This window comes from Ochotona curzoniae, unplaced genomic scaffold, assembly GCF_017591425.1.
Source record: "Ochotona curzoniae isolate NIBS_2020 unplaced genomic scaffold, NIBS_Ocur_1.0 contig_883, whole genome shotgun sequence".
Taxonomy (NCBI): Eukaryota; Metazoa; Chordata; class Mammalia; order Lagomorpha; family Ochotonidae; genus Ochotona; species Ochotona curzoniae.
The window spans coordinates 50,391,736-50,415,151 of record NW_024466599.1 but is presented as its reverse complement, the minus strand read 5'-3'; the positions used below and the strand labels follow the sequence as shown (position 1 = coordinate 50,415,151).

At 55.7% G+C, this 23,416-nt stretch overlaps 1 protein-coding gene across 2 annotated transcripts; it reads left to right on the top strand.

The window, feature by feature from the left end:
- The first annotated feature begins 7,060 nt into the window (after nt 1–7,060).
- Nucleotides 7,061–22,019, top strand: PROM2 (prominin 2). 2 transcript variants are annotated; one of them, XM_040994067.1, is made up of 24 exons: nt 7,061–7,307; nt 7,943–7,992; nt 8,291–8,493; nt 8,592–8,712; nt 8,920–8,983; nt 9,156–9,245; nt 9,568–9,770; nt 10,058–10,132; nt 10,785–10,848; nt 11,081–11,240; nt 11,528–11,680; nt 12,876–12,999; nt 13,499–13,590; nt 13,703–13,787; nt 16,294–16,440; nt 16,899–16,970; nt 18,233–18,325; nt 18,439–18,498; nt 18,808–18,882; nt 19,013–19,081; nt 19,561–19,650; nt 19,835–19,941; nt 20,260–20,334; nt 20,557–22,019. In XM_040994067.1, exons 1-23 carry the CDS (start codon nt 7,061–7,063, stop codon nt 20,321–20,323), a joined length of 2,508 nt encoding a protein of 835 aa, XP_040850001.1. In that variant the 3' UTR covers nt 20,324–20,334; nt 20,557–22,019. The 2 variants fall into 2 exon arrangements, with proteins under 2 accessions (XP_040850001.1, XP_040850002.1); XM_040994068.1 differs by lacking the exon at nt 20,557–22,019 and having other exon boundaries at nt 19,835–19,938; nt 20,299–20,323.
- Nucleotides 22,020–23,416: the final 1,397 nt, after the last annotated feature.

Here is a 23,416-nt window from a genome sequence, read left to right as displayed (position 1 = left end):
AAGACCATGCCCAGGATCCAGCTCAGTAACCTAGTGGCTAAGGTCCTCGCCTTGCACACACCAGGATCCCATATGGGTGCCAGTTCTAATTCCGGCAGCCCTGCTTGCCATCCAGCTCCCTGCTTGTGGCCCTAGGAAAGTATACCCTGCACCTTCATGGAAGACCCAGAAGAGGCTCCTGGCTTTGGAATGGTACAGTTCTGGCCATTGCAGCCACTTGGGGAGTGAATCATCATACAGAAGGTCTTCCTCTCTGTCTCTCCTCTCTGTATATCTGACTTTACAATAAAATAAAATAAAATAAATCTTAAAAAAAAAAAAACATGCCCAGCTTTTCTGCAAGTGCTGAGACTGGGGGGCAAATACTGTCAAGCTTAACTGCAGAACTACCTTGAGGGTACAAGATCCGGGACTGGGAGTTGGCCCAGTAGGGAAACTGGGCACCTCTCTGATAGGTTGAGCTCCTGTTGGTGAGAATGAGAACGAGGCCTGGGGCCTGGCTAGATAGGCGGTGGAACCTGCTGACATGAGTGTGGTCAGTTAGGTTGAACTAGGCTCCAACGCCCACTGATGTGTACGAGAGCTGACTAGGAGATGGGACAGACTGGACCAGTCTGGTTCACATATTGGCAAGCGTAGGAACCAGGATTGACAGCAGGCCTGGGGGGATTATTGAGGGTAGCGCCAACTAGGCTGCAGTTTCTGCTGGTGTACATAAGGGCTGAATGTGTAGTGGGCTGGGTTGGTCTGGGCCACAGCATGCATTGGTTTACATAATAGGTGGGGCTGGAGACAGAACTGACTCAGCAATTACAATTATCAGTGTGTGTGTAGGCTGATGTGGGTCACAGACTGAGCCAGACCCCATACTGGCAAGCACACACAGGGTCAGTCTAGGATCACCTCAGACGAAGTCTCTTTGGAGAGCCTCCCCAACTGAGCCACTCGACTTAGAACTCCGACTATGGGGAGAATCACAGGATTCAAGGACTGACCATAGAGTGTATGTGTGAGAGCTGGGCCTCCTCAGTGCTTAGATGGAGCAGTGGATGGATACCCAGATGCAAATGGAGGATATGGCAGTCCATTGGGGCCTGCAGAGGACATCTGGTACCATAGCAGAGGAACGAGGGCAGAATAAATTGGCCAACTACCCCAGCCAAGTGTTGACAACAAAAATCTGGGTGAATGGAGACTCTAAGGTTGACTATGTCAGCCAATGGGCCTTGGATGAATTTCCTCAACCTTGGATCGGTGAAATCGACAGCATTTCGAAACCAGTGAAACCCCTTGAGCAGAACCCTTGGAGCATATGCCATATTGGGGACCCTGGGTTGGTATGGGGTAGTCGTTCCCCAATCTCTGGATGCTGAGGTGGTTGGGAGGCTGGGTGTCTCCCCCTTTCCCCAGATACAAGAGGAAGAAAAAAATTGGAGACAATGGTCTCACCCACTTTTCCTTAAACCTCGATCCTTCTCACCCTGATCAACTGTGTAAATCTCATCAATAATAATAATAATAAAGACCATGTCCAGGAGAAACCGGTGTTGTCATAAGCCCTGAGGGAAGCACAGCCTCTGGGACCTCCAAATAAGGGCTATCAGCAACGTCTCCTGCATTAATGAGAAGTGGAAGGCTTAGGAGTCTGCTGTCACTTGCATATGCTAAATGCCTGGCGCCAAGGTGCAGATGCAGAGGTGACAGAACTTTTAGGTGTGGAGCCTAGGGGCAGTTGGTTTGGTGTACTCCCAGATGGGGGGACTCATTCTGCTGTTATGAATACACAGGAACAACACTGACCATTCCCACTGTCTGGCTTCCTGTGATCCCTTCTGTACACACATTGCGATGCCATTTGCCAAGTGGCCCTCACCAGAGCCAGCAGGACTACCTTGGAACCTCCAGCACTGGGCACTGGATAACCCTCTATTTACTACGAATTGCCCAGAGCTTGGGTGTTTTGTTACAGCAGCAGACAATGCTGCTAAAAGAGGACCAGAAGACCATCCAGTTTGCGTGTCTGTTGCCTTCCTCAGTTGGGTTCTTTTTTGTTGTTGTTGTTTTTAAGATTTATTTATTTATTGGAAAGTCAGATATACAGCGAGGAGGAGAGACAGAGAGGAAGATCTTCCATCCAATGATTCACTCCCCAAGTGAGCGCAACAGCTGATGCTATGCCAGTCCGAAGCCGGGAGCCAGGAACTTCTTCCGGGTATCCCACACAGGGGAAAGGTCCCAAAGCTTTGGGCTGTCCTCGACTGCTTTCCCAGGCCACAAGCAGGGAGCTGGATGGGAAGTGGAGCTGCCGGGATTAGAACCGGCACCCATATGAGACCCCGGCACGTTCAAGGCGAGGACTTTAGCTGCTAGGCCACACCACCGGGCCCCCTCAGTTGGGTTCTTCAGGGATCCTCTGATGCTGTTGGACAGCGTGTGCCCACCCCCCAATCCCTGTGTAACTTGAGGCTCTGCACCTCAGCCTCAGTCTCCATCTTCTCCCAAGGGGCCATGGCTGCCATGCCACTGGGAGAGCAGGGAGCTTATGTGACAAACAGATGGAACCAACCCAGCTCCTGACCTTCACACAAGCCTTTGTCCATGACCTTGGAGAGACGGGCAGTGGGGACACACTGGCAAACAAGAAGAGGAGACACTTGCAGTCCAGGTTCTCCATGAAACCTGGCTCAGTTGGCAGATGCCGAGCTCCCTTTTGGTGTTGAAGCCAGCAAGTCTTGGGGACACAGTTACAGGACACAACCGCCCAGGCACAGAGTGCAGAGCCTACCCAGTGGGCCTGGCTCCAAGTCCTCCTGGGAGATCTTTCTAGAAGCTCATCTGCCTGGGCCCCTGCCTTCCCTACCCTGATCACTACTGACTTACATGGCTCAACTTGGTGATGGTGTGAAAGCAAGCTCATCTAACCCATCTGTTTTTCCTTTTCAGTGCACTATTCAATAAATTCCATAACAGTCAATGGGCTTGATGTTAGATGGGAGAATTCTGGGCCCATGAAGGCAGGCTAGTCAGGGCCTGATGCTCAGTGCAACAGATTGAAATCTGCTTCCCCAAAGCTTGGAGAAGCAATCATGGAGAATACACTATGTGTTGAGTTCTGTGCTCAGGGCTGGGGTACAAAGAGCATCTCAAGAAGCAGCAGGTGAACTGAAGTAGGTTCCCATGGTGAAGGGCCTGGTGCTGGAAATATGGAAGCATTTAAAACCAGGGGGCGGGCCCGGCGCAGTGGCGCAAGTGGTTAAAGATCCTCGCCTTGCACGCCCGGGATCCCATATGGGCGCCGGTTCTAATCCCGGCAGCCCCGCTTCCCTTCCAGCTCCCTGCTTGTGGCCTGGGAAAGCAGTCGAGGACAGCCCAAAGCCTTGGGAACCTGCACCCACGTGGGAGACCCGGAAGAGGCTCCTGGCTTCGGATCGGCATAGTATCGACCCGTTGCGCTCACTTGGGGAGTGAATCATCGGACGGAAGATCTTCCTCTCTGTCTCTCCTCTCTGTATATCTGCCTTTCCAATAAAAAAATCATAAAAATAAATCTTTAAAAAAAAAAAACCAGGGGGCAACCTTCATGAGGTGGCAGGACAGGAAGCCAGCACGCTAGTGGAAACCCTCCAAAATATTCCCACACATATTCTTCTTCCATGGCTGTAACCAACACCTTTTGCTGTGCCTGTTCTCTCTCTCACACACACACCATACGCTGTCAGCTTGGGCCCACCAGCTGTGCCTGTGCACATGAAGCTGTCATGCTGGGTGACAGTCCATGGTGGACAGAGGGGATGCTGCTTTTGGTTGGACTCCTCTGTATCTTCCCACCAAGGTTGAAGAGTTGGCCTGCCAGTAGGATTCAGAGTAAGCACCTGCAAGGACAGTGTGTGTTGGGGACAGAGGGGCCGGTGTGCCATGGGAGAAAGCAGTGGGTGCCTGAGAAATCTCCAGTTCTGGGCTCTGAATCTTCCTAAAGCCTCTTGTCCTCTGGTCCCTTGTATTTCTGTAACCAATTCCCACTTTTAAAATCTTTCCACTGGTCCAAGTGGGGTTTAACTTTCACCATCAAGAGTGTTGACTAAGACAACGTTGGCCTCCAGGATCTGGTAAGTGGGTCTTCATCTCTGGGGTTGGTTAAAGATCCATCCCCAGGCATCTACTTTCTCTTTGATGACAGCTGGCCCGGTCTTCCTCCCTGGTCTTGGCAGGGTCCAAGTACATGGTGGAAGGTAGAAGCTTCCCCTTGCTTGGGTCTCCATGTTCCTCCCACCTCCACCTGAGCACTGTGCAGCTTAGAAAGCACCAAACTGTTGGGGAAGAAGGCATTAATGGTGGGAATGCAGCCCCCAGATAAATAGTTCAGGTGTGCCACGTCAACGAGAGGACTCGTATGAAAGACACTGGGTCCTGCGGGACAAGGAAGGGAGGTGCAAGGGGGTCCGGAGAGGTGGGAATAAGGGGGAAGGGCAGGGCAGCTCTCTGGCCCCGCCTGGCCCCTGCCCCACTTCCAGAACCCTCCATCTCTTCCGCCTGCCAGTCCCTTCCTGGAAAGCAGGAGACATCCCCAAGGACAAGCAGGATGCCCACACAGCAGGCTCCCCTGTGGGGAGGTCAGCCGTGGGGGCAGCTCTTCTGCCTCCTTAGCCTTAGCTTCCTCCTGTTTCCTGGGCGGGGCTACTAATGGATCTGTCAGTGATGACAGAGTGTCTCAATGGAGCCTGCTCTGGAAGGAAGTGTGGGGTGTGGCCCCTGGCTTGAGAAAGTTTTCTTTTTTGCACCTCAGTTTTTCCACCTGTCAAATAGGTACCTCTGCATCATCTCTCCCGCCTCCAGGCTGAGAACAGGATGAACGCACTCCCTATGCCCTGGCCAAGGGAAATCTTACCTTCAAAGTATAGTGTTTTTATTGCAGATGTTTATGGAAACAATAGCAGCTGCTGCTGACTGGCTTAATTACAATCCTTGAGAGAGAGGGTGTGGGTAGTGGAGAACCTGCTTATTTCCCAAGACTCCCAAAGGCTTCAGATCCTTCCTGGGGAGCTGGGACCTAAATCCTCCCATTGCCAGTGCATCAAGTCAGAAAACCTACATCAAGTCAGGTCACCTACTCACGGACCCTTAGGGGGTGATAACCAGAGTTGGCCAAGGGTAATTCCCACCCTGAGGGAATGGGGACTAAAGTTAGAAAATGATTGCTAGAACAATGGTTGTTTCTACCAATTTCACTGACTGCCAGGGTGGAGAGAGGGAGGGAGAAAGAAGGCAGCTGACAGGCCCTGGAGGGACCAGCCCTTCCCAGCAGCAGGTTCCCTATGAGGCCCGGAAGTTCCAACACAGACATCTGCTCAGGTAAGCCCAAAGGGATAGGCTGTGGGCCAAGACAGCCCCCATTCAGGGGCCTTGCTCCACACTGCCTCCTCCCTGGGAGCCAAAGCCGGCATCCCAGCCATTCCTCCCGGAAGCAGCCCTGATTTTCATTTCTACATTTCCCTTTGAAGAGAACCCATTTCTCATTCACTGGATGTTGGGGCCTCCATGGGAAGGGGGAGAACTGCACTGGAGATCAGCCCTGACTCCAACTTCAGTTTCTCATTTTCATTTGAAAGGTAGGGACAGAGAGAGCACTGTCTTCCATCCATTGGTCCCTTCTCCAAATGTGTAGAAATGGCTAGAGCAGGGCAGGGCCAGGCCGCAGCCTGGAGCCCAGAGCTCAATCCAGGTCCATCACAGGAGGTGGCAGGAACACAGCTACACGGGCCCTTGCCTGCAGCCTCAGCACAGAGCTGGCATCACAGAGGAGCCACCCAGCACGTCCAGGCACTCACCTACAAGACCACGGCGTCCCAAGCAGGAACTTGCCAAGAGTCACTGCTGTGTCCAACTTAAGACTTCTTCAGGATTACAGCTGATCCAAATCCCACAACCCAGTTCTGAACACTGCCCTGAGCTCAACTCAAAGCATCCCAGGAACCACACAGCTAGCCCCTCCCTCGATGTCAGCTGGCAGGCTGACATGGAAATTCACAGGCTGCTTTTACTTCTGTGAACACATGAACAGGTGCTTCATGAACAAAAGTTAGGATGCGAAACACGAAATGGAATTAAAAGCTAAATGTATTTTGGTACAAAACACTTTGGAAACGCTTGTGTCATTTTTCTGTTTTGTTTGTTTTTACATAACAGATGTTTTCCACGAACTGTCCAAAGACGAGCCGAGGAGATAAAGATTCAAAAAGAGGATGACTATTCCTAGCCTTCCCTGTGACCTGCTGTCGGTGCTCAGTGCTCATTCACACCTAACAAGAATCTTTCACGTCAAAAAGCTTCTAGCTGGTTCTCCGTGGTCACTCCCCAGCGGGTCATGCGGGCTGTTCTTAGGGCCATCTCCTGGGGGCGGGCCTCGGGGACCAGTTCCGTGGTCTGACATCACCCATTCAGCACTTTCTCCCCTGTCACCTGCATGGCAGCAGTCAGCTTTCTGGGCACCGGGCATACAAAGCAGGGGCCTGTGCAGACTCATCTGTGGGTACAGCCTAGATGAGCACCTTCCGCTGAGGGCACCTTGTGGCCATCACCATCCCCAAACTGCGCTTGTCAGAAGCTGCTGCTCCCAGCTGGCTGGCTGTGGGTACCAGGTGTGACCCCTGGGGACACTGCTGCCCTGGATTGATTCTGCAGGGGCCCCAGCATGGGATAGGCTATTTGAACTTAATCCAGAGCCACATAGAAGCCTCTTGGACTAACTAAGAGGTGGCCCTTGCCTGGGAGGATGTAGGCGCAAGGCTTCCCGCTTGGACCATCAAGAGAAGACCCGGGCAGGCCCTGCCCCCTTTACCCAGGCCTCCGCCCCTGCCCTTCCTATACTCTAGGCAGGCAAGCAGGCGGGCGGGAGGGGCGGGCGCCCAGGTAGCCCGGGGAGCTCAAACCTGCCCGACCGGTTTTGAGAAGAGAGCCAAGGGGACAGAGGGAGGAAGGCTGGGGAAGGATGCCTGTCCTGCCCTGTGCTCGCGTGTACCCTCCGCCGCCTGAGCCTGCCTAGTTACCCACCCAAGTGACCCCCATGGCGCGCACCGGGGGCCTCGTGGGGGCGTCCCTGCTGGGCCTGCTGCTGGGACTAGCCCAGAGCCTGCCCAGGGTGGCCGCCGCCGACTGCGACTTCCTCGGCCAGGCAGAGCGCCTGACGTTCGCACCTGCAGCCAGGACCCGCTGGCTGACCCCTCGCGTTCGGCCGCCGGGGCCCCTGGACCCCCTCTATGGCACCGTGCGTCGCTTCCTCTCGGCAGTGCAGCTCAACCCGTTCCCTTCAGGTGAGTTGTGTCCACCACTGCGACCAGGACGGTCTCAGCTGGTTAGGGAGCTCCTGGGCAGCGCCTTACTCCCCCCACCCCCTCCCCCTGTTAGCCCTAGGATGAGCCCACCCTGTCAGCAGGCACTGCGAGGGAAGGATTCCCCCTTTATCCCCCGCCCTCCCCAACCAACCTCTTCCTTCACAAAAGCCCCATGTGGGACAGAGCAGCATCTGGAGAGGACTCCAGAACCTTCCATGTGACCTTGGACAAGCCACCCTTCTGAGCCCCCACTTCCATGTATCAAGTGCAGGAGGTTGCATTAGAAGCACCTTGTATTAGACCTGCCTTTGCTGTTGTTTCCCGAGTCCAGTGGAGCCAGGCTCAGGAGGGCTGGGAGGGGCTGGGGCACCCAACCCCTGCTGTGCTAGGCCAGGTACATGCCTGGCCCTTTCTCAGGCTGTTGCTGCTCCCTGCTGCAGCTCTCTGCCCAGGCCTGGCCACTGCCCTGGGTGGAATTTGGAGGTGGCAGCGGGGGTGCCAGCAGGCGGGGAACACATGGGGCAAGAACGCCTCATGGGGCTCCGCTTGGCCTGACGGGGGAGAAGGCTTGGATCTGGGAGGGTGCAAACTCCTGGCTTGGCTCTCTCCACTAGAGTTGGTGAAGACCCTGTTAAATGATCCAACCTCCGTGAAGGTGAATGAGGTGAGAACTGGGGCAGGGTGGGAGTGCGGGAGGCCGTGCAGGGGTGAGCAAGAGAAAAGCCTAGCCCCTGGCTGTGGGTGCCTACCCGGTGGTGGTAGTGGGGAGGGTGGCTCCGGCCTCGCTCTCCTTCCCTCCTCCACAAGTGCTGAGTTCCAATCTCAGCTCTGCCCCGTAGCGGCAGCCAGGCTTGCTGCTGCTGGACTTGAACTTCCTGTCTGCAGCCAGGCAGGGGCCCTGGGCTGTGGGCCACAGGTGGCATCAGGGTGGTTGGCTCATGCCTTACTGCTGTCCCGTGCAGGTGGTGCGGTATGAGGCTGGTTATGTGGTATGTGCTGTTATTGCCGGCCTCTACCTCCTGGCCGTCCCCACCACCGGGCTGTGCTTTGGCTGGTGCCGCTGCCGCCGTCGCTGCGGAGGTCGCGTGAAGACGGAGCACAAGGCCATGGCCTGTGAGCGTGGCACCCTCATGGTCTTCCTGCTGCTGACCACCCTCGTGCTGCTGTGAGGGGCCACCCAGGTCAAGGCGGGGAGGCTGGGCGGTGGCCCCATCCCCCTCCGCTCGCAGCAAGCCCCTGTTCCCCTCCTCTTTTTCCTCCCAGGGTGGGGCTGGTCTGTGCCTTTGTCACCAACCAGCGAACCCATGAGCACACAGGCCCCAGTGTGGAGGCGGTGCCGGAGACCCTGCGCAGCCTCCAGGGCCTGGTCTCCAATGTGCCTCAGGTGAGCCCCCAAAACCCCTGAACCTCGGTCGCCTGGCAGGACACAGGGCGCAGTGGGTCTTCCAGAACCCAGAGCTTGCGGATCAAAAAGGAGGTCCTTTCTTTGTTTCCCGTCCCCTCGAGCTTTGGTGTAGTGCACCAAGGGCATCGTCAGCAGACAGGGAGCTGCAGGTGGCTGGGAGTGGTGGCTCACAGCCCTGTTTCCTAGGAGCTGCAGGCTGTGGCACAGCAATTCTCGCTGCCCCAGGGGCGAGTCCTGAAGGAGCTGGATGGTGAGGGTTACAGCTGACTGGCAGCCTGGCCAGCCCCAGGGCCCCCCCACCAGCACCCCTCCCATCCTCTACCCTACACCCCCCCAGGGCCTGGGAGGGCCTGGGAGGCAGGATGGACAGGTGGGCTCTGGGCCTCTGGGCCTGCAGGCTGCAGACACCGTGTGCTTTCCAGGTGCCGGAGAGCTCATTGGGAACATCCTCCACAGTGGGCTCAGCAGCACGGTGTACTTGGCACTGGCCTCATTGCACAGCCTGGGCCAAGGTGAGGCGGGGGGGGGGGGGGGGGGGGGGAGGGAGGGGGAGAGACCAGTGCTCTGTAGGGGAGGGGCAAGTCCAGCCTCACCCAGCCCTGAATTTCTTAGACCACTTCAGCCCTGCCCATGACTTTTTCATTGCATTCATTACCCCAAGATTATCCCAACCAGGCCCATTTCCTGGCTCTACACGTGCCCCAGGGCAGTTTCCACAGAAACTGGGGAGGTTAAAGATGGCAGGTCCCTGTTGGCTGGGGGAAGGGATGTTCTGCCTCCAGCCAAGAGGACGGGAGCCGTGGAGCTCGACGAGACCAGGTGCGGCTCTCTCAGCCCTGCAGGTCTTCACGGATCACCTCCGAGCCCTCAATGACACCTTGACAGAGCTGCAGGGTCGGCAGGAGCCCCTGGAGTTGGCCATGCGCGAGCGCCGGGAACACCTCCTAGCCTTGCTGCAGGAGCCCGGGTGCCAGGGCGACTGCCCACGGGCCCTGGAGCAGGCCCACACCCTGGAGCTGGGTGCTGACTTCAGCCAGGTACAGGCCCACAAAAGAGGCCTCTTTGCAGTGGGTGCTTGGAAGGGCTGCCCAAGGCACTCCCTCTGGCCCAGGAGTGCCTGGGCACCTGTGCCCCATCTGGGAGTTCCTCTTCCCTTAAGGATGGATGTCCTGGGCATGGGTCAGGATCTCTTCCTGAATCATATGAACTTCCTGCATTCTTGTTATCATCCGGGGTGATCCCCATGTTGCCTGTCCCTCTCAGGAACCTTGCTTGGCTATCACTGTCATAATCTGTCTCCCCACCACCCCTCTGGTTCCCGCAGGTGCCTTCCATGCACACTGTCCTGCATCGTCTAAGGGGTGTCCCGGAGGCCAACTTTTCCAGCATGGTCGAGGAGGTGAGTGCTCTACCTGGGCCACCCACTGGTCCCCGCAAATGAGGGACCTCAGCTTTCCCTTTTTGGGGTGGGAGCTCAGTTGAACTTGCCTAAAGGTCTCACCTACCACTTTGTGTCCTGGGATGGAGGCACCCTCCTTTGTGGAGAAAGGTGGGCCTGAGGCTTCACAAGAAGAGCCAGAGACCCTCAAAGGAAGTGGGCCTGGGAGTGGCAAGGGAACCAGCACCCTGCAGACCTGGGGGGGTGGGGAGCAGAACGTGAGTCAGCTCCTGTGACCCAGGGCCCTGAGTCAGACCAAGGGTGAGTCAGTCGGTCCGGGTGGCTGGAGCCAAAGGCTCCCAGGGTGGGGGTAGGGGGAAGTGGGAGGCCTGCAGGAGGCAGGTTAAGTGTAGGGTGCATGGGAGACATGAGGATATGGCTGAATTGAGGACTACAGATGGGTGCTGGGGAGGAAAAGGGGGTTAAGGTGGGGGTCTGCAGGAGCAACCTGGGGAGTTTGGCCAGACTGAACCAAAAGAGTGATGTGGGGAGACAATAGCCTGGAGAATAAGGTATGGGTTTTCCACTGGGTCTGGCGACTTTGGGGTGCCCCAAACTTGGGAACACCAGGTGGAAGATAGCAGAACCCCTCTTGGTTCCCCCCACCCTGCAGGACAACAACACCTTCAACGCCCTCCCACTGCTGGCTGGCATGCAGATGGCCAACACAATCAAAGGTGAGGCCCTTCCCCAGAACATCGTCCCCACCAAGACCTCCACCAAGGAGCTGTAGTCAGTGGCAAGTGATGGGCAGGGAGAAGGCTGGCTTCCTTGGCTGGGCCCCCAGAAGGTAGTTGAACCTTGGTGGGTCTAGATGTCCCTCCTGCCTGGCCTCTGGGTACCCTCATCATGCCGCAAGTCCCTCTATCCTCCCTACCCTCACCCCACTTTTTCCACTGCTTTGAGCAGAGTTGAAGGAGATAGTGGCCCAGGAGCCCCAAGGACTGAGGACCTTGGCCGAGGGGTTCCCAGGCTTACAGACAGCCTCCCAATGGAGCCAGGCCCTGGAGGACTTGGAACGGAACAGCCGCCCCTACCTGCAGGAAGTGCAGAGATACGAGACCTATAGGTACATGGTGCCTGCCAACCGTAGGGCAAGGGTGGATGGGGGGAGGGGGCAGGTGAGGGTGGACGGGGCGGCCCTGTCTTCTCTGAGCCCTATTTCCAGTCCCCCGCTGATCTGCCTGGGTGCCCTGAGCCTGGCAGAGTCAGGACTCCTGACTCTTGGGGTCTTTGGCTCTCTGCCTGGCCGTGGGACTCCAGGAGTCTTAGATTATCCACAGCATGCCAGCCAATCCTGTCCCATGCTGTGGTCAGCTGCTTCTCTTCTCAGTGACCCCGCGCCCTCACTGACAGGTGGATTGTGGGCTGTGTGCTGTGTTCCGTCCTCCTGCTCATAGTGCTGTGCAACCTGCTGGGCCTCAACTTGGGGATCTGGGGGCTGTCTGCTCGGGAGGACTCCAGCCACTCAGAAGCCAGGGGCGAGGCTGGAGCCCGCTTCCTCATGGTGTAAGTCGGGGCTGGGTTGGAGGACAGCAGGGAGACTGTGTCAGCCAGATTCCCCCTCACTCCTGTGTCCCTGGAGGGGCTACAGTAACAACTTCCTGGGAGGCAAGGGCCTGAGCTTCGGTGCTGACCTGGCACCCTTCACTCCCTGGGTGATCCTGGGCAACTTGCCATGGGACCTGGGATGCCTCATTTGCATACAGGTTGGACTAGAGAAGCAATGGCCAATAAGAAGCCCTTTCCTCTGTGTGCTGGTAACCACTGCAATACCCAGTTGGCACTTTCTCACAACCTCAGAATCTTTTTTAAGCCACCTTCCAGATATCTACCACCACCAACAGACAGATGTAGAGTTTGACATCCCTAGACTTCAAGGTCAGGGCTGCCATATACTGTTGTACATGCTGTGTATTCAACAAGGGTGGCTGGCCTGGGAGGAGAGGGGGGCTGAAGAGCACCCCACGCTTCACTCTCCAAGCTCTAGAGCTCACTGCCCAACAGGCCCCACAAATCAGTAGCTCCTGCTCTGAGAGTCATAGTTACTCAGACAAGCTGATGGGTCATACCTGAACAGGCCAAGGGGACCCCTTGGAGGGATGGGTTCTCATCTTCCTGAACCTCCCACACTCCGAAGCTGACAGTCCTGGCTCTCCTCCAAACAAATATCAGGGGGCAGGGAGCTTGGGGGTGCTCGACCTGTCAGTTGAGATGCAGCTGGGATATGTGTCTCCCACATCAGAGTGCCAGAGTTCAAGTTTCTGCTGCCTCCCCAAGCACACCCCACGAGGAGCCGGCGATGACGCAAGTGGACGAGTCCACTTGGGATGATGCTCCTAGCTGCTGGCTTCAGCATGCTCTGCCCAGCCGCTGTGTGCATTTGGGAGTGGACCGGCAGACAGCAGCTCTGTGTCTGTCTGCCTCTCAGAAAAGCAAGGAGCAAAGCAGCTGCCTTCCTCCTCCCTCCCCCACTCCGCACCTGTCATCAGGCCCAGCAGGGCCCCAGTGATGACGAGTGAATAGGCAGGAGTTTTCTGAGTCCTCCCTCCCATGCAGGAGGCTGGCGCTGGCCAGCTCCTCTGCCCGGAAGGCTCAGCCCTGGGGCCAGCTCTCTGGCCAGGCTGGTTCTGGCATGTGTGTGTACGGGAGTGGGGGGCAGCCAGTGTCCCCTCTCCCGTGACGCATCTGTCACACTTCCCAGAGGTGTAGGCTTCAGTTTCCTGTTCGCTGCACCCCTCATCCTCCTGGTCTTCGCCACCTTCCTGGTGGGCGGCAATGTGCAGACCCTGGTGTGCCAGAGCTGGGAGAGCGGAGAGCTGTTTGAGGTGGGCCCAGGCACGGGTGGAGGGAGGGGAGGCAGAACGAAAGGGTTAGGGGCCAGAGCGGGAGGAATGAGAATAGAAATGGCCAGGGAGAAAAGCAGAAAATCTCCAGTGGATGGGGTGGGGCAACAAGGAGCCAGAGGGCCCTGTGAGTCCTGGACTGCTGCCCAGGCACTTGGATGGAAATCCTGGGGAAGAGCACCCAGATTCAAGCTCTTTCTGTAACCCTTGGTCCAGAACCACTGTGTGCTCACTAGCGGATGAGCTGAGTTGCTAGCCGCAGCACCCCATGCTTCATGGCAGGGGTTCCCAGGAGTTAGGGCCCGGGGTAACTGAAGCTAGAGGTCAGTTTGGAATGGGAGTTGCAGGGGTGTCACCTGCCCCAGGTGTCTGTGGCACCAGGACAGCATAGGCCAGGTGCTAGGGGACCTTGGGACGGAGGGTCCTTGCCCGCAGCACTGCCCCCTCCTCCAATACCTCATCTCTCCCTACCCATTGCCAGTTTGTAGACACACCGGGAAACTTGCCCCCGTCCATGAACCTGTCCCATCTTCTGGGCCTGCAGAAGAACCTCAGCATCCTCCTGGCCTATCAGTGAGTAGCTAGCCTGGGCTGCGGCTGCGCACCGGGAGGGGCGTGGGGCAAGGAGTCCCTTGGATCTGCCATCCACTGCTGCTCACTCTTGTTGCCCAACATTCCCTCTCAGGCAGTGCAAGGAGGGGGCCGCGCTCTGGAAGGTTCTGCAGCTCAACGACTCCTACGACCTAGAGAAGCACCTGGATGTAAGCCAGGTAGGAGAAAATTCTGGAAGGTTCTGAGGACCACCTTCTGCATTCTCCCCGCTCCTGTTGTCTTGCTTCTGTGGGAGCAGCTGTCTTTCTGTAAGAGCAGCTGACATCCTCGGAGTGTAGACCTTAGCTACAGGATCAGGGATGGCACCTGGGGAAGATTCAGGCATGTGACAACCTAGAGGTCATGGCCAACTCTGAACACTGTGCTTCTGGACAACTGACCATGGCTGAGGTTATGACAGGGAAGGATGGTGGCAGGAGTGTGTCCTGACTGAGGACAGACATTGATTGGGAGGTGAGAGGGTGTCAGTGATGAAACTGGGTGATACTGCTGAGGGCTCACAGAGCCAGCAGGTGGAGTCAGGGACTCTGCCTCAAGCCTAACCAACTGCTTGACTCCCAATCTTCTTCCTGCCATCACAGGGCTGCTGTGACCTTAAAATATTTATCTTGCTCTCAGTGCGATAGCCTAGTGGTTAACTCCTTACCTTGTATCTGCTAGGATCCCATATGGGTACCAGTTTGTGTCCCAGCTGTTCCACTTCCCATTTAGCTCTCTGCCTGTGACCTGGGAAAACAGTAGAGGACGACCCAAAGCCTTGGGACCCTGCACCTGTGTGGGAGACCCAGAAGAAGCTCCTGGTTCCTGCCTGTGGTTTGGCTCAGCTCTGATCATTGTGGCTACTTGAGGAGTGAACCCACAGATGGATATTTCTCTCTATCTCTCCTTCTCTTTGTACATCTGCCTTTTTAATTAAAAAAGAAATCAAATATATATATAATTTATATATATATATATATATATGTATATATATATATATTTTTTTTTTTCCGTCTTTGGGGCAGGCATCTGGCCTAGCAGCTAAGACGCCGGTGACAGTGCCTGGCTTTGAATCCTGGCTCTGGCTCCCAAGTTTGGCCTCCTGCTAAATGCACACACTGGAAGGCAGTGGGCTTGACTTGCTGGTTTCTGGATTTAACCAGACCTAGCCCTGTGGGTGTTAGAGAAGTCACAGATGAGCATTCTTTCTCTCTCTCTCCTCTCCTTTCCCTTTCTCTCTCTGCTTCTCAATTTTTTAAAAAAAAGTTCTTTTAAGATTTTATTTTTTTTTTAAATTGGAAAGACAAATATACAGAGAGGAGGAGAAACAAAGGAAGATCTTCCATCTGCTGGTTCACTCTCCAACTGGCTGCAATGGCTAGAGCTGAGCCAATCTGAAGCCAGGATCCAGGAGCTTCTTCTGGGTCTCCCACATCGGTGCAGGTTCCCAAGGCTTTGGGCCGTCCTCAACTGCTTTCCCAGGCCACAAGCAGGGAGCTGGATGGGAAGTGGAGCCGCCAGGACACAAACCAGTGCCCACAGGGTATCTCAGCACATGCAAGGTGAGGACTTTAGCCGCTAGGTTACCACGCCAGGTAATTTCTTAAAGCAGGTCCTAGTGATTTGATTATGAGCAGGTGAGCAGGTCAAGGTGTGGTTTCCAGAGCATGGGTCCCATCCTCGCTGTCGGCATGGCCCCAGTGCTGCCCTCGGGAGGTCAGGCCTTTTCTCCTAGCTATAGAGGAAGTGGGGTGGAAAGGAGGGGTGAGCCGGCCTGGGCTGTGTCCTCTAACTTGCTGCAGGACCATGGCACATCAACGCTCTTCTCTGACCTTAGCTTCTTTAGGTTGGAGATCACAAACTCTAAATCTCTTCCAGGGGTCGTTGGGAAATGCCCAGGGTCTTGCCTGGAAAAGTAGCTGTGTCCATTCCTTCATTCATTTAATCACACAGTTCGCAGATTTGTCTTCACCCACTGTGTGGGGGTCCTCTGCTCTAGATGCTAAGGGTTGGGAAAAGACAGACAGGCAAGGTTCCACTGTCAGGAACAAGCACACACACAAGTGATCGCAGAGCCTTAGGTGCAATGAAGAACAAGGAAGCGCAGGTGAGGTGCTAAAGTCAGGCACAAGTGCTGACAGATAGCAGGTGACCAGGGAAGGTCTGTCACAGCCCGGTAGCTCAAACCCTGGCAGGAGGCTGGGTCTTTTTTTTTTAAGATTTATTTTATTTTTATCGCAAAGTCAGATATATATAGAGAAGGAGAGACAGAGAGGAAGATCTTCTGTCCGATGGTTCACTCCCCAAGCGGCCCCAATGGCCGGAGCTATGCCAATCCGAAGCCAGAAACCAGGAGCCTCTTCCGGGTCTCCCACGTGGGTGCAGGGTCCCAAGGCCTTGGGCCGTCCTCGACTGCTTTCCCAGGCCATAAGCAAGGAGCGGGACGGGAAGCGGGGCTGCCAGGATTAGAACAGGTGCCCATATGGGGTTCCGGGCGTGCACGGTGAGGACTTTAGCCCCTACGCTATCGTGCCGGGCCCAGGAGGCTGGGTCTTAACTGTGTGGAAGGAGCAATAAGCCTCTTGAGAGCCTGTTTGGGCTGGAGTTGTGCTCAAGGCAAGGGAAGATGTCCAGGACCCTGGCCCAGCACGTGCTCCATGCCCTGCCCTCCTTTGGCCCTCCCAGTTTGCTCAGAAACTGCAGCAGCAGGTGCAGGGTCTCAAAATGGACATGCAGGAGCTGGATCTGCTGACTCCAGCTGCTCACCGGGACCTGGAAGCCCTGAAGAGCAGCGGGATCGAGAGCATCAACTACCAGGACTTGCTTGTCCAGGTGAGCACACCCTGCAGGGGGTCAGGACGAGCAGAGAGGCCCACAGAGAAGCTTGGCAGGAGACCGTGTCCATGTCCTCAACCTTCCTTCACACTCCCACAGGTGTCTTGTGCCTTTCTATTGAGGGTCTCCCCCAGAGTGTTGCCCTGCAACCCCAATAGCATGAGTCGCTGTTCATGGTCCTGAACACACTGCTGGGGGAATGCTGGGGAGCAGTCATGTCTTCCTTGAAGCCTAACCAGAGGGCCCCTCACTTACTTGTTGTTTTATCTTGTTGAAAAATATCTGAAAGATTTCTCAGATCAGGGCCAGACTCACAGTGGCGAGTATATCTCAATACATTGAGCAGATGCAGAGGGCTCTTGCCAAGGTTGGGCATTCAGAGGCTGGAGGATAATGGTTGGGCACTGGGGAAACCTAGAGCCATCTCCATCTTGGCTTCTACCTTCTGCCCTCAGATCCAGAAGCCCGTGGTGAAGACCGACACGGAGCAGTTGGCCCAGCAGTTGGAGGCACTGGCCCAGGCCCAAGTGAGAGAACAGAGATACTACTAGTCCGTAGGGGAAGGAGTCTGGGAGGTGGGGCTCGGGCGGGGCAAACTTGGAAAAGGGAGGGCAGAGACAAGGGGTTGAGGTCCTAGGCTCCTCACCCACTCCTGGTCTCAGAGGTAGGAAGCCTCCTTCATCTCCAGGGTCAGTTGGCTTGAGGGTGTCACACTTTGGTTGTAACATAAACTTTACAACCAGTGGGGCTATGTGGCCCTGGGTATGTCATCTGGCCTCTCTGGCCTTCAGTTTCCTCATCCGTAAGGTGAACCACTCATCTTCTGTCTGATGATGGAGCTAGCCTTATGCCCGGAATCTGGGTCTTGCTCCTTAGCACCTGATCAGGGTAAACACAGACCAGGCTGGAGGTTCAAGGACAGATGACAACAGCAGCGGATTAGCACTCAAGCGCCGCTGCCCTGCTTAGTGAAGAGGCTCTGGCTTTTTTGTTTTTAACTGAAGCTGCATGGGAAAGTGCTGATTTCACAGAAAAATGCAGGAGAAACAGCTCATCTTCCTGCTAGCTGCGATAAAGGCCAAAACCGAAGGCCAGGTACTGAACAGCCGTGGCGTCATCACTCAGGCCTCCAGAAGGTCTGCAGGGGACAGAGATGGACCCTGTCCTAGGGTGGACCACTCTGCTCTGGCTAGAAAAGTCCCACGGTGTTTACCAAAGGGAGGAAGAGCTGGCAATCTATCCTTGAAGCATAACTTGATGTACGTGGGGCTCTGCTATCTAGAATCAGAAATGAGTGCGTGTGAAGCTTGCACCATGGGAGCCTGCCTTGGCAAGAAGCAAGTCCTGCCATTTTCCTGGTGCCCTGTACCTGGTCATAGTCAAATGGCTGTACTCATGCCACCTGCAAGATGTGCTGGGTCAAGTGCAGTAAGGACACAGCGATGGGTCAGGCCCTCCGACAGCCACTATCTTGAGAAGAACAGCTTTTCATGGCTATAAGCATCCCTGGAGTGTCCAAGCTCTCTTTGTGACATTGAACGAACACTTCGGCAACCCTGAGTGGTGTATAGAGCAGGGAACATTCATCAGGGCACCCAGAAAATGAGGGGGGGAACTGAGAACTTGAGTCTAGACCCAGAGTCAGGTCCTGGAGCTTTGGTTTTCTGCTTCTGAGCCCAGGACTTGCTCAGCTGCCCTCACATGTCCAGTTCAAAGGCTGAGTCAAGAATATCTTGGCCAAGGCAGTCCTGCCTAAGCAGGAGCCATATTCACCTGTGCCTCCCTGCAGGTCAATCCTGGGCTGGGGCAACAGCTGCAGGAGGAAGCCCAACGACTTAGAAATCTCTATCAGGAGAGGGTCACCGTCCAGCAGAACCTTGTGGTAAGGGGAGCCTGGGCCTGGCAGAGGCGGGAGGGAAGGATGGGGCAGAGCCCTGGGACCACTGCCTTTCTCCTCACTCCTTCCCCTAATCAGCTTTCATCTTTTCTCTGCAGGCCAAACTTACGCTCAGCGTCAGGGCCCTGGAGTCCTCCACCCCAAAGCTTCAGGTGTCTGTGGGGGTGGGGCAGGAAGACACCCTTGCCCCCGGGAGGAAGGAAGGAGTTCAGCTGGCTGGGAGCTTGCCTGCTTTGCTGATCTGGCTACAGTTGAGGGGTGGATGGATTAGATGGGGTGGGTGGCCAGAACCTGGAGGACCAACATTTCTGGCCTCTGTGTTCTCAGAGTTCTAGAATTGGATGGATGAATGAATGAATATATGGATGAATGGGCGAGGGAGGGAAGGAGGGAGGGAGCGAGCGAGCAGCCGCTCCCATGCTAGATGGGGCCCTGAGTCCAAGCACCCTCCCATCCTCCAGCTAGAGGTTGCCGAAGTCCTAAGCAACATCACTCGTCTAAAAGCAGAGCTGCCTGCCCGGACCAACCACATCCTGAGGAACGTGAGTGCAGGCAGCAGATGGAGGGCAGGGTTTGGGACCAGAGCAGCATGGACTTCTGTCCCGTGGCATCAGGCATGGGGAAGAAGGTGCTGGGACCCCTGCCCAGCCTGCATTCTCTCCTTGCCTGCAGGTCAGTGCATGTTTCCTGAGTCGGGAGATGGGCTACTTCTCCCAGTACCTGGCCTGGGTGAAGGAGGAGGTGAGTAGGGGCTTGGACCCACCTGCTCTCAGACATCCTCCCTTAGGCTGGGCCTCTGGCTCTGTGCTTCTCCTGCTACTCCTGAGCTCCTTCTGGTCTGAACCAAAACTCTCAAGCTAGCGGGCTTGTTCTGCCCCCATCTCCCTGCCTCTGCCTTATGAGCTGCACTACAGCGTTCCAGCCACACCTCCCGTGGGCCACTGTCTTTTTGCCCAGCTTGGCCCAGGCCAGCTCCCCTGGCAGACCTCTGGATACCACTACCCATGGGCTCCACGAACTGCCTGGGCACCCATACTAAGACTGGCAGGGCATCAGGCTCATCCATGAGTGTGCCTGTGTACTTGGGTGAGCCTATGGGGACACCTACGATGCCTGTCCCGTGAGATCATGCCTTACAGCCCAGAGCCAGGTATCCTTTCTCTTTCTCCATCCCTGCGTCTGGATGTCTGCATATACGGACCACGTGGTTGTCAACACAGGTGACCCAACACATTGCCACCTGCCAGCCCCTATCCGGAGCTCTGGACAACAGCCATGTGATCCTGTGTGACATGATGGCTGACCCCTGGGTGAGTGCCCCAGCTCCTCAGGGATTGGGGACATCCATCAGGTTCCTGGCAGGGGTAGGTGGGAAGGGAGGAGTAGCTGCTTCCCTTGGCTCTGCCCTCTGCTACTCCTGCCCTGGGCTGAGGGAGCCAGGAAAGGCGGCACGGCTCCCCGGCCAGGTGAGCTGACTGCATGCACCTGTTCCAGAATGCCTTCTGGTTCTGCCTGGCGTGGTGCACCTTCTTCCTCATCCCCAGCATCATCTTTGCCGTCAAGACCTCCAAATACTTCCGTCCTATCCGGAAACGCCTCAGGTGAGGGGCGTGTGGGACCTAGGGAGGTGTCCTTCTGTGGCTCCTCCCCACCGGGAACTCCCTTCCTGGGGCCTCCCAGGCAGAGTAGGGGCACTCCTGGCTGTGCTCCTGGCATGGCCCTGAAGAGCCCCCCTCCTACACACACACACTCTGAGCATCTCCAGGCTCAGGAAGTCCTTGCACGGGTCTGCCCCTTATCCTTCTCGCCACAAGGCATCCTTCTTGGGGACTCTCACTGTCCCAGAGGGTGGGTCCTTCTGCCAGCCACGTGTGCCCCTGTGCTGGGGGCTCTCTCACTGTCCCTGGGGGCTGCCACAGCTCCACCAGCTCCGAAGAGACGCAGCTCTTCCACATCCCCCGGGTCACCTCCCTGAAGCTGTAGCACCCCCCTGGGTGAGTTGCCTTGTCCTCTGAAACTCTCCATCTTGGGGAAGGGGAGGTGCTGGGGGATGGGCTATCCAGGACCTAGGAGGGCCGAAAGGCTCAGGGACTCAGCGGTGGCAGTGGTGGCAGCAGCGTCTCCGCCTGCGTCCTGGCTGGCTGTGGCCCTCTCAGCAGGACACTGGCCAGCTTCAGTCCTGCTCCCTCCTCATGTGTTTCCTTCCTAACCTACAGCTGGGCAAGGTGACCCCAGGACTGCCCATCTGTGTCCCCACTGATTCGCCTGGACCCCAGGACGTCTGTAGCTCTCCAGAGACGGCCTTCCCCTCCCTGCAGCCTGCCCAGCTCCATTTCGCCTGCTCCTTTCCACCCTGTTCTGTATATGCTCCGCCATCCCTCACCACTGCAGCCATCACACTTCTGTTGAGCTAGTTGAGCTACGGAGCTGCAGCTTCTTCCTCCAGGTAGCGCTGGGTCAGCACCAGGAAGGACTGAGCTCTACCTCGTGCAATGTCATCCTGGGTGCCTTGGGAGGGAGAGCAACCCTGCGCAAGGCTACTGCATCTTGCTCTGTTCTTGTCCTGCCAGGCCTCCACTGTCCCTCTCCATGTCCACCTGGCCCTACTTCCCTGCTGAGTTTCCCAGGGATCCCTGCTGGGCCATGTAAAGCCATTGAGAAGGCAGGGGCCAATGGGGGCTGGATGTGAGCTCTAAGGGACTCCAAGCCTTCTGCCACCCCGGGCTTGAGACTTTGGCTGGCCCCAGCCTAGGTTTATTGCTTCCACCCCAACTCGGTGGGCAGGGAGGCCTGTCTGAAGGCTGGGCCACCCTACCTGTACCCCAAGTTAGGAAGGGGCCTGGAACCCTGGGCTACAGTGAGGGTTCTCCCCTCAGCTCCCCAGGGACCGGCATGTTCCCATCATGCAGGTATCCTGGGAGGGATCTGGTGGCCAGAACAGGCTGTTGTGTTCCCCCTACCCTCCTGTGCCTGTAGCCTGGCTGGCTCTTAGAATGTCCCTGCGTACTATCCCCTGACTTCCATAAATGAGGAAGAGAAAGGGGAGAGAAGAGAGATGGATAAACCTGGGGTCTGTTTTGAAAACATGCGCCACCCTGTGCCTTGGGTTTGGGTGCCTAGAGCCAGGCCTGTACAGGCGGTGTTTAATGAGTGTTCATGGAGAGAATTCCGAGGCCTCCTGGCTGCAGGAACCAGGGCTCCTGCTGGCCAGCAGCTCACCTGGCCCTCTTGTTTATTAACTGGCATCTCTTCAGCATGCTGTGTTGAAGTCTCCCCAACCTGTATTATGTGAGAACAGTTCCTGCCTCCTCACTGAGGGCTGGAAATGAAATGTGATCATGTGTGGAGGGCCCTAGCTCAGAATGCTCTGTGGATGGGAGCCGGACGGAGCCAGGGGTAGAAATAGGAACCAGGCAAGCTCAAGAGAAGAGGGAGCTGGAAGCCCTTTCAGATTGTCTTTAATTGCACTTTGTAAATCAGCAACAAATTTCCGCTAGGAATTAGGATGCCACCTACACAAAGTCTTGTCACTGCTACAAGTGCATTCTCAAGCCAGCAACCTTGAATGGAGCGCGATTACCTCTTCAGCTTTTCCCAGTGGGGGGGTTTTCACTTGTTATTCATCTGTTGACCTGGACAGGGGAATTAGTACCTGCAGGTTCTTTTTATTTTTTTTTTAATGCAATTAAAGATGTTAAAACAAATGAAACAGAAATAATTAAAATGTCATTTCCAGTTTTCTGCCAAATTGCCTATCCTGTCTTCTATGCGTGTTCGAGCATGCTCATCACAGTCAGAGGGTTCCTCCTGCGGAGCCCTCACGTGTCTGCTCCTGGTGTCTGTTGTTTCTCTTGGATTTGGTTGGTTTTTGCTTTTGTTGTTGTTTTGGTTGAGCACCTCATGCTGTACCTGAAAACCTGTAGGAATCATTTGAAGCCCTGGATGAAGTTATCTTCTGCAGGAGGAGCGGGTTGGGATTCAGCTTAATCCACAGGCAAAGAAGGAGGGCAGATCTACTTCCAGTGGACCTGTGTCGTCCTGGATGACAACTCCTGGGGCCCCAACCTGAAGCTGGAAACGTTTCCAGGCATGCCTTCTTGGTGCGCCTAGGGTTTGCCCCAGGAGTTTTGCGAAGCTCTGCTTTGTGTCTTTGCTGGGTTTCCTGGTCTTAGCCAATCACACAGTGAGAGAAGCCAGCACTTTCTCATGCTCCCCCACGCCCTCGATTGAGCTATATATACATGTGCACATTTATATGATAGGACCTATAGGACATAATACATACATGTTAAATAAATACAGCTATAACTTGAAAAGCTGCTCAGAATGAACTGTTTTTAAACTCACCCTCAGTTGAGCATTTGGTCCAAATGACCGAGTCGACCATGACCTGAAGTAGTGGCAAAGATTTGGTTTTGATGTTCTGTCTGTGAATTGAGGAAAGGCTGTCATGCTTTGAATTTGGTTTCTGGAAACCTCTGTCTATTCCATTGGATCTTGGGTTTCCCCTGGAGCTTTATCCAGGGAGAGCATCGCTGTAGTCAAGGGGTCACCTGCAGATGGGCATGGCAGCTGGCAAAGAGACAGAAATAACCACAGAGAGATTACCTGCTTCCATGGTTTTAAAATGCTAGAATCCTGAAATGTAATGCGACTTTATCTAGGAGACTCCATCTTATCTGTCCTCAGTCTCAGGGTGGTGGTTTGGAGGGGGTCATCACCTGTAGTTGAGCAGATGCCACCCCAGGAAGTTCCTTGAGCTGGTTTAGGGTGCCATAGGGCAAAAGCCCAGGCAGGCTTTGTTTTCGGGTCCTGTGGTCCCTGGCTCTTTGGGATGCACTGCCAGGGTGCAGTCCGCCCTGTGGGTGCATGGGACAGAGACTCTGTCTCCTAGGAGATTTGATCCAGGTGTCCTTGCTGTCCCTGTGACAGGAGGGATGACAGATTGAGGGCCCTGGGAGTTCTGCCAGATGCTGCAGTCCAGAAAAGGCCTGTGATGCTTTCTGCCAATGAAACGCCACCTGGGCCAGGGCATCGAGGGTCCAGGTGGCTGGCTGGGGGATAGCCACATGGCTG

What these genes read in the sequence shown, in the direction of transcription:
- PROM2 (XM_040994067.1), top strand. Translation starts at nt 7,061, where the DNA reads ATGGCGCGCACCGGGGGCCTCGTGGGGGCGTCCCTGCTGGGCCTGCTG. An exon ending in GGAGCCCGCTTCCTCATGGT is followed by an intron (nt 11,681 to 12,875) that starts GTAAGTCGGGGC and finishes CACACTTCCCAG; the next exon opens with AGGTGTAGGCTTCAGTTTCC. An exon ending in AGAGCGGAGAGCTGTTTGAG is followed by an intron (nt 13,000 to 13,498) that starts GTGGGCCCAGGC and finishes ACCCATTGCCAG; the next exon opens with TTTGTAGACACACCGGGAAA.